General features: G+C 38.9%; 1 protein-coding gene across 2 annotated transcripts in view; it reads right to left on the bottom strand.

Annotated features, from left to right (window-relative positions):
- Positions 1-2063: 2063 nt before the first annotated feature.
- Positions 2064-10096, bottom strand: part of LOX (lysyl oxidase) — a 17312-nt gene continuing 9279 nt past the window's right edge. The window contains exons 5-7 of one of the 2 annotated variants that reach the window (XM_030888877.2): positions 9056-9151; positions 8572-8687; positions 2064-5548 (exon numbers count right to left, since the gene is read on the bottom strand). In XM_030888877.2, the coding sequence (XP_030744737.1) occupies positions 5542-5548; positions 8572-8687; positions 9056-9151 (219 nt within the window). In that variant the 3' untranslated portion in view covers positions 2064-5541. Of the gene's footprint in view, positions 5549-8567; positions 8688-9055; positions 9152-10096 lie in introns of those variants that run through there. The other variant, XM_004696575.1, reaches the window with a different exon arrangement.

The raw sequence follows: 10096 nt of genomic DNA, 5'->3' as shown, positions 1-10096 counted from the left end.
GAAGGACATCATGCTTAGCAAAGTAGAGAGGTAGCTTGGCTCAAGGTCAGTGAAAAACAGGATTGGCACTGTGGCTGCAACAATGGTATCAAACTTAACAATGATTGTCAGGATGGTGCAAGATTAGGCAGTGTTTCATTCTGTTGTACATGGGTCACTTCGTGAGTCAGAACTGACTTGGCATGGCCTTAGTGGTTATACATTGGGCTGCTAACTGTGAAGTCAGTAGGCAAAACCACCAGCTGCTCTGAGGGAGAACCAGGGCTTTCAACTCCTGTAAAGAGGTACAGTCTTGGAACGCTCCCACGGGCAGTTCAACCTGTCCTGTAGGGTTGTTATGGGTCAGAATTTGCTGGATGGTACTGGGTTTTTTGGTTTTTGTTTTGTTTTTGTTTTTTAACCCAGATGGGGCAGTTCTACCCCGTGGCACTGAGTCTGAATAATTCTGGAGTAACAAGGCCATAGAAAAAGATGGGAAGCATTTTTATTCAGGAGCATAACTGTATTATGAAAACCTGACTTAAACAACAGGAGAAGATAAGGTTTTCTTCTCCCTTCTCCCAACAGCAGTTACAGTTTCAGAAAGCCACAGGGCTGGTTCACTCCTGTCTTCTAGAGTGGCTAGGAGTCTGATTCTACCCAATGACAGTGTTCTTTCTGTTCCCAGAAACTGGAATCTTAACACCAAAATGAAGTGACCATTACTAGAGTATTCATTTATCCATGAAGCTAAGTCACAACAGCAATCCAGCTACATACATTGCAAGTTTTTTCATAGTATCACTCTTTTTTAAAATGTCATTTTAATCACTGGAATTGATTGCCTTTAATGTTTGCTATGCTGTAATGGTGTAATCCACTAGATTGCAAATGACTGGCTGGGACTATTCGGTCTAAAGTGTTCATTTCCCAAATGTATTAATTAGGTCAGTAAAGATATATGCAACCTCCCCTTTACTTGCCTCATGAAAAAACTCTCTTACCAGGAGATATCGTTAAATTTATCCTTAGCACCTTTTATATACAGTTGTGTAATGAACTCTAGTTTGCCTTAGCACATAAGGAAATTGGGAACTGGCAGTATTTCTTTTCTAAAAGTAGCATATGCATACTCTTGGTCCTTTTATTGATGATTCTCCTATTTGTTTTCAGCTCTACTTTTTTCCCTTGGAATAGTATTTTGCTCATTCAAAATAAAAATGAGTGTGATGCAAGGACTTTGTCTAAACTTAGGATGCAAATTATTCTAATGAAAGTGTATCATTCAATCTGTGTGTTAGCCCTCTACTAATCTATGTGACTAGTATTAGACACATTAATAAATGGGTAACAGAAAGGCAGTCAACTTTTCTGATAAAAAGGAAAGATCTTCCCTTCCCTGACTATGGAATAATACACTAACAATAAACATTGAAGGACTGAACAATGAGGAGACAAAGCATTAAGAAGTAAAGCATTTCAGGTAACTTTGAGGTTGTTTTGAGCAGGCAAGGGAAGCAGTGTGTCAAATATTAGTGATAATCTACAACCAGAATCTGCATATTGTCAGCCAACAGTCTTTTTTTCCTTAAAGATGATTTTTTTTGAGGATTATTTTACAAATTACTCCCCTAAAATAGTTGCCACAGTTCTGGGCCTGTTACTCTCTCAGCTAACAGTTCCCCCCAAAATTGACTGTACATTTAAATAAGGATTATTATAAAATGTTTTTCTTTTATGAGATATTTATAGAGTGGCTCCATTTCACAAATTAGTATATATTCCCTATGCAACCTAATCAAAGAACTGTCTGTTTTTTCTCAGAAAATCTACTCTTACTTTTGAGTCATAGACAGTAACACCATCTGAAATGAGTGGCCATTCAGGAATCTGTTTTAAAGTATCAGCCAGATTTTTATTTTTCATGCCAAACTTCAAGTCATGTGAGCTTATTTCACCATTTTTAATACAAAAGGCAATTATGCAAAATCAACCATCTGAATGGTTCTAATTTTCAAAACTAGAATGAAATGCACATAATTTATTTATATGTAAGCACAAATAACTGCTACATACACCTGAAATCATTTATTCAAGGCATTTTTATAGCATCTTGCAATCCTAGTACAGACATATAAGAAAAGATTACGAGAGTACAAAGATACAAGCCAGTGTCTGGGCACTTAACATAAGAACTCTTCAGAGGAGTTACAGAGCTTTTACAGAGAGAGTTCCTGAAAATACTGGGCTGGGATTCAAACTTTATTGAAAACAGAATACCAAGTGACATGTCACTGGTTTTGCTGCAAAGAGTTATATATTAATTGTTTCTATCTTGTAAGTTAGGTCTTAATACATTTTACATTCAAGTTGAAATAATTCAGCACCATTTTTAAGGATAAATGAGATGCTTGAAAGGTTCACATGTGGCCCAGGTTACTGTGGATGAAACTGAATTTGATGACTGAATATGCTGATTGCAAATGTAAATTCTAAACACACAAACATGGAAAGGGGATAAAGCTATGTTGTCCATATCAAAATGTTATTTTTCAAAGAAAACATCTATTAAGATTCAAGATCTTTGCCCAATAGGCTCATGTTGTTTTCTACTGAGCACAGGGTTACAGAGAGACGGACCGATACAATGCACCCAACACCACGCTGAAGCTTCTCCAGGACACAGGTGACTGCAATGAACTGCATGTTTACTAGAGTACAGATGTTCAGATTATGCTTTCAGGGTTCAAAGAGGGGGGGATGTTCATTATCACAATGGTTCCTACTAAATAATTAGACATTTAAAATACAATTTTTACCAAAAAAATTAAAATTTCCTAGAAATTGGCAAGCTGTATATTAACGTGTTAGATTGTTACTGTTGTGGAACTGAATCAGTCTCAAATGTCGAGATTTTTAATTCAGACGGGGCTCTGAATTGTGAGTCCCCTAACATGGCACATGAGTCTCAGAAAATTATTTTTCCAACTCAGTCCATTTGGCTATAGCCTTCATTAGCTTAAGAGTCTCTTCACGGTACCAAGTCTTATTTTTGTTGTTGCTTATTTTACTTCCTATTTCTATTTTACAAAATGCCTTCTTTAAGGCTCATTAATTGACAAGCTCTGAATTTTGATCCTGTTAAAGGTTCTAAAATTTTGACCGATAAATCAGTAGTTGTAAGTTATTTGATAGTATTTAGGAGTGACAGAGAGAACTGTTTATAAGGTATAAGAATCTTTAGCTTCCTACTTAATTATATTTTCAAAACAATCAACCAAATGTTAGGTGTTATATTTAAAGGTAGACAATTTAAGGATTGGAAATATATTTTTAATTAATAGTACATTATGTGGATGTCATATTTAATGTTTAACTTACTTTAAAAAATAAAATATGTTCATGAAAAACAAGTGTCTACAATGGAAATTGTACATAGTTATAGTTTGCCTAGAATAAGAGACAATGAGCACAAGGATGGCAATGTTTTGAAATGCTCGTTGAGGTCAGGTGTAGCCTGGTATAAATGCATTAGGTTCTCCAGAGAGAAGGTCCAATGCAGTGATTCAAAATGTGTCCAAAGGCCCTGGTATTGCTTACTTTTTCATAAAGGGAAAACACTCTTCATAAAACAATAAACCCTAATTCTGAAGATGCCAGTCTGGCTCAGTACGAATACTGACAGTAGTTTTTCAGTCTTTTTTTTTTAAGCAAGTATATTAAAATATTTCTATTGGAAAAGATTAAAAATTTGAAACGCTCACTCCACAATCTTAAAACTATAAAGCCATTTAAGGCAAAGAAGCATATTAGAGAAGTTATTCCGTAGCACAAGTGATGGTTTGATGAAAGTTCTGGATCTCAATCAAGCTGCCTATCTTCTTGATTGGTGAGTCCCCTGGTGGAGAAGGGTGTGTACTAGCCTTGTGAGGACTGCCCATCTCTCTTTAGCCCCTGTTGCCCTGCTACGTGCTCACGGAGTACAGGAAGATCATTAGGAATAACTAACTGTTGACTTTTCGATTCTAGAGGGATGCCATCTCTCTTTGAAGACTCAGCTTCGTTCTGGCACTGCGATAGCTTACTTGAGATTTCAATACTGGCTGTTTCTATATGCAAAACTTCTGCTCCAAGCACCTCTAACTTAAAAGTGAAATTAGATTTCTTTCAGCACCTTCCGAAAATTTTCAGAAAAAAGAGATTCTCCAAGTTCTGTGGTGGCACATGATTTCACAGTTTAACATAAAATCACAGCTGTCTCACTACACAGCAAGCACACAGTCCTCGGCTTTCCAGCATGTCGTCTTCTGCCCTGTTCACCAAAGCCTGAAGGATATTATGTGCTTTGGTAATTTGGACTGTATTTCACATCCACACAGATAATCATGTGTGACTGATTCCTGAATGATGTGGAATGATGTTCTTGTACTGTACCCACATTATATCATCTATTGTGAATAATTATAAATTCCTTAGCATCCCTCTTTTTAGTAGCTGAACCAGAAATATTCTCATAAAATATTTAAATAAAGGTCTAAAATGCTAAGTTTTTTTTTCATTGACTCTTTGAAAGTATTGTAGAGACAGCTGTGATTTGAGGGACGTGTCAATGATTTGTACGCCAGCGAGTAAATATCCCTTTGATTAATACTTCAATACGCTTCAAGTTCAATCGCTGGGCAAATTCACATCAGTCTTCAGAATGACTTCCCATTTACAGTTGTCCCACACGTTCTCTCTCATCAGAATGGCTTCTCATGTATAGTTGTCCTACATATGCCAGTCCCCAGAACAGTCGTAGAAGAGTATCATTTGAAACGCCTCTGCCATAGGAAAGCTCAAGGAGCATGAACGAATCTCAGCGGAAATCAGGCAGCTCGACTGTGTGATACATTCCTACACAAAAGCTGACTCGAGTTAGAATGAAATTGTGCACTTGACAGAAAGGAAGTAGTTTATCTACTAATTTAAAAATGTAAACATAACATTTATCTAGGGGTGTTACCTATCTGAATACATATACTGCCATTTCTCTGCTATATGATAATATTTTGCAACACCTATGACAATGTGTTTGTTTCCTCCTCAGCACCAAATGTGTCCATGTATGTTCAAGCAGTAGGAGCGTCATCTCTAAATCGATCTGCACTAGGACATACATGTCACTTGTTGTTATTTCAAGGAAATGTCGGCATTTTAGAAATTTCTCAACTCAAATGATTTTGATTAATCCCATGAAATATGTTCCCTTTCGGCACTATAATGTTAGCAGAAGGACAAGAAAGCTGAATTTCTTTGAAAGAGCCAAATGTACCACTATAGAATCAAAACATTATGTTAATTCACAGTTATGTGAATTTTAAGTATTAAAACTTTCCCAAATAATGCCGATTTAAATGTTCATAATCCAGTTATGTGCTGTGTTATAATACAGTACAAACAAAAATCCCTTTGCTGTTTTCTGCTCTCTTTTTTCCAAACACATACATCCTACTGAAGTTAATTTCTTTTTCCCACTTTAGAACACCAGGCACTGATCCACTGGGCGATTTGGCTTGCACTTTAATACCTAGATTAAGGAAAACAAACAAACACACACACAAACAAAAGGGCAAATTATTAACCTGATTATGAATGAGTACAATAGACACATTTAAAATTAATCTTTTAAAAACTTTATGCAACAATTTCCCTCCATTTTAGCCATAGTTGCCTGATGCACATATGCACAAGTACATTGATTTTGTTAATGGTTTGAAGAACGCGGTTCTGTGCCAGTACAAAGAGAGTATAATGCCTGATGCCTATTGTCCAGATACTCAGGTTCAAGGAACCACCCTCTGGAGCCATCAACAGCAAAGCACTAGCAGCCCTGCCCAAGACTTACTTCATTGTGAAGTAAGTGGGTCTTTTCTCCCAAGCATGGCGTCTGCACCATCTTGTATTAGACCTTTTTGCAATAATCAAATGTTCTTATATTTAACCCGTCATTATAGATGTCAATGTTAAGGAAGTAAGATGCCCTTAACCCAAATCAGAAACCAAGGATTTCTATACCCAGCCAGTTGTGTGAGGAGAAAAGAACATAATTATAGGATCTTAAAACAGGAGGGAACCTCAGATGTCCCGGACATCTTTCACTGACAGTGAGAAAAATAAGAGAGAAGGTATCCGTGTTTTACAAGCACACATCTCCTTACCGGGTGGTTTTATACCCACACTGAATGTTCTACTAAATGAAAGGGGGCAGTTTCAAATCCACCCAAAGGTCCCAGAAAGCAAGCTCTGGTGATCTGTGCCTAAAGTCCTGAAAACCCCAGAGAGCACATTTTTACGCTGACACGCAGGGGGTCACCGTGACAGCAACTGGCTGGGTTTGACTGTTCTCCGATGTTTGATTGACATGAAGCATGCGCAGTTAACGGAGACAGCTCTGTCCATTCTAGTCAGGTTAATGACTGCTGTACACACTGCTCTTCAAGCTGCCCTCGGACTGACCACCCAGCTTTAAGCAAGGTACACCCTCTGTTCAGGAAACCTGAAACCCGCACCAGTCTCCAGAATGAAGTTCAAACTTCTGGCTTGCTGTGTGCTTCTCTCTTTGGTCTAATCTCAACTTACTTTGCCACCCCTGATGCCCACCTCATCAAATATGCGCTGTGGCGGGAACACTGGGTTTTCCAAACACCCCTGTGCTTTCCCCTAGTGCAGCGGTTCTCAACCTGTGGTTTGTGACCCCTTTGGGGGTCAAACGACCCTTTCACAGGGGTCACCTAATTCTTAACAGTTGCAAAATGACAGTGATGAAGTAGCAACAATAATAATTGTTGTTATGGTTGGGGGGTCACCACAACATGAGGAACTGTATTAAGTGTCGTGGCATCAGGAAGGTTGAGGGTTGCCCTGCTGTTGGCTCCTTTTAACTCTCCCTACCTACCATCCCCCAACTCAGCCTTCAAAGGCCCATGCCAATGTGACCCTAGAAGCCAACAGAATCTCTCTTTCCTCTGAACTCTGCACCTCTGCGAGGGGGGCCTGAGAAGAAAGTAAAAGTATATGCAGCAAATAAAGGTGAAGGTCTTGTATTACTTGAGGGGGCCTTTTTATTTCCCAGGCAAGTGTTTTGCATGAATTCTGTTCTTTCCACTCAGCACATGTATAATCACTTCATAGGAATAATAAGTTATAACAACTTATCATAATAACTTATTAGGATTCTTCAACTGCGGAGAATTTAACTTTTTCACATTTTAATCTGATCGATATTGCCCACAAAATTCCACCCCCGCCACAACTGCTATTGAGTTACCACCAGTGACACGTTGTAAGAAGAAGCAATTCTACAGGAATTAGTAATCAAGACATGGCTGAGTTTTGATGAGTTCCATTGAATTCTGGCAGCAGAATGACCTAAGTGTTTGCTCAAAGACACTGTCTTCTAGGTTTAAGACTGAGGGATTCCTTATGTAGAGTCATAACCCTGGAACAACGTAAAAACCTTTTTTTCGGTTCTAGATTCTTGGCAATACCCAATTCAGTGGAGTCTACTAATAAAGAGCAAGTGAGAGTCTACTCAACAACAGAGTTTCACTCCCCACACCTGTTCCAAGTGAGAAACTAACATTTAATTCTAGCCCCTATCTAAGAACAATTAGTCCTTATGACGTGGCCCCGCTCAATGCTCACCCTCATAATGAGATCCTTGATGATATGGGTGCTACAGTAAAGTGTGGTGAAGAAACAGATGGTTCCCAGCTTCTGGGGTCTTTAAGGCTTGTCTCAAACAAGTAGCCACCTAAGCAAGGCATCTACTAAATCCATGGAAGAAGCACGCCAGCCTGGATGATCCAGGATTGTAAATAATAAAATCCAAATTCAAAGGAGGGAATGGTATACAAGCTGCCATTGGCTTTATCTGTTTCTCATGCTAAGTACAATGGCTAAGCTCCTCCACGGGAACACGGAAAGGTTGCCTCTTCAGAGTGAGTGTAGCTCTGAGCCAAAGTACAACGGTTCTGGGGTGGTAATGGGATAGATTTCTGAGCATCTATTTTCCTTGCTAAGGGACCCAGATATAGGACAAAACCTGCCCAGTCACATTAGGTGGTGAAATCTTGGTTTCTAGAGAACAGGGTTTCTTTGGATGCATATTTTAAGGCAGTGATTTCCAAAATGTACTTTAAAAGACCCTTGGACTTGCTTTAGAGCTCTGTCTGGGACTGCTGCTGTTGCAGGGAGAGCTGGAAGCCCAGCTGTGAAGGCTCCCAGGAGTCCACTAACACTCCCTATTAAGAGCAATTTTTCATATTAAGCTTTTTGGGTAAAGAATGTGCTCTGTGTGCATGTTTTGGCTTAGAAACTAAGACTCGGGATAATAAAAACTTTAGTATGTCCCCCTTTCCCTACCATTAGCAAAAGAAAGATCATGGTTAATTGAATGATAATGCAGACCCTATACCATTATCAATTTTGGTCCATTTTATAAGGAAGGCACAGTGTTAGTAGAGGAAATGGATGTGTGTTAGGGGTCATATCTTTGGGCAAACTAACACTCATAATGAAGAAATTCTGATCTAGGCAAATAGGACTTACGGCGAGATTGTGCAGCCGGACGCATACGCATGATGGCCTGTGTATCGAACTTCACATCGCACAACATTGTTAGAATAGTCTGACTCTGGCACCAGGTAGCTGGGATTCACACTGACCTAGGCAAGACAGACAGCATTGATGAGTCAGATTCCATTAGCCACATTTACTGGTTGATTTGTTTCTATTCATAGGGACTAGAACAAGAGGACGTGGTTCAACTAAATCAAGTGGGGAGTGGTGTTTTAGTTCGACTAGATAAGTTTTGGAAAAGATATAATAGAGGAAGAATATGCACCATCTCTGAGGCTCTTGAAAATAAAAATAAACATTCCACATTTATCTAAGTCTAGGTTGGTTTAGAAGTCATTCTTGATGCCTTACAATTGCTTTTAGGGCCATGACTATGTAGCATTTGAATCCAGAAGAAACGGTATTGATTTGCCTTCTAAATAAATAACAGGTGCATACTTTCAAAGAGCTCTACCTTGAGAATGTAGTTTCCTGGTTTTACATCTGTAATATCAATCCACTGGCAGTCAATGTCTGCATTATAGGTATCGTAGCAGCCAGGACTCAACCCCTAAAAAAAAAGAAAAGAAAAGTTTAAGAATTTAAAAGACAATATATGGTCAAAATATTCTGAAAAATAGACTGGTCTTGAAAATTAAACCTTAAATGAGTACTTATGACTTTGACAGAAAATTATTGCGTCTCTCTTAAAGAGTGCATATTGCTCAGCCTTGACCATATATTAGTCACTTGAAAAGTATATATTACTTAGCCTCCAGCTGCAAAAGATTTAACACTAATAAAAGTAGTGGTTCACTTAGCTTCTTTAGTAGTGTAATAAAACATCACTGGTAAATAAATAGAATTGTAAGTAACAAAATAGGCTTCTACCAAAATTATAGACTATTATCAGCTCAAAAATAAGGTTTTTTTAATAGTGAATGTGGATCAGTCAGACAAATTTCAGTTTCCCCTCTTGGAAATTACTCCCTGTGTTAGTCTGGGTACTTTAGAGAAACAAATCCACAGTAACTCATGTATAAGAGAGAGTTTTATATAAAGGTTAAGTGCACATCAAGAAAGCATCCCAACCCAGTGCTGCCCAAGCCCATAAGTCCAACATTAACCCATATGTTCAACACCAGTCCACAAAGTCCTCCTCCATCTCACAAAACAACGAAATGATGCTGCCTGCAGGAGGAAAGCTGAATCAGTGAATGTGTAAACATCTCAGCGCTGGCAGGGGTCTCCCCATGGCTGCTCCAGCACCTAGGGCTACATCATGTGGCTTCTCCTCATGGATGTCTTATAGGAAGTGAGCCTTGCCAGCTAAAGCAGGGAACTGGCTAAGGCACCTGCACCCTGGTCCAACCATCAGAAAGCAAGAGACCGGAGAACTCTAGAAGTGAGGCTCACTGAGCCATTTAGCCCTCCACCCTTCAATTAACCCCACGTATTTATTGGCCAGGTTGGCACAATAAACTAACTACCTCACTCCCCAGTCCCTGAATGCCCA

Source organism: Echinops telfairi, unplaced genomic scaffold, assembly GCF_000313985.2.
Source record: "Echinops telfairi isolate 266 unplaced genomic scaffold, ASM31398v2 ScPeMD7_7469;HRSCAF=8507_1, whole genome shotgun sequence".
NCBI lineage: Eukaryota > Metazoa > Chordata > Mammalia > Afrosoricida > Tenrecidae > Echinops > Echinops telfairi.
Note: the sequence above shows the minus strand (reverse complement) of the source record. Positions and strands in the feature narration are given on the sequence as shown.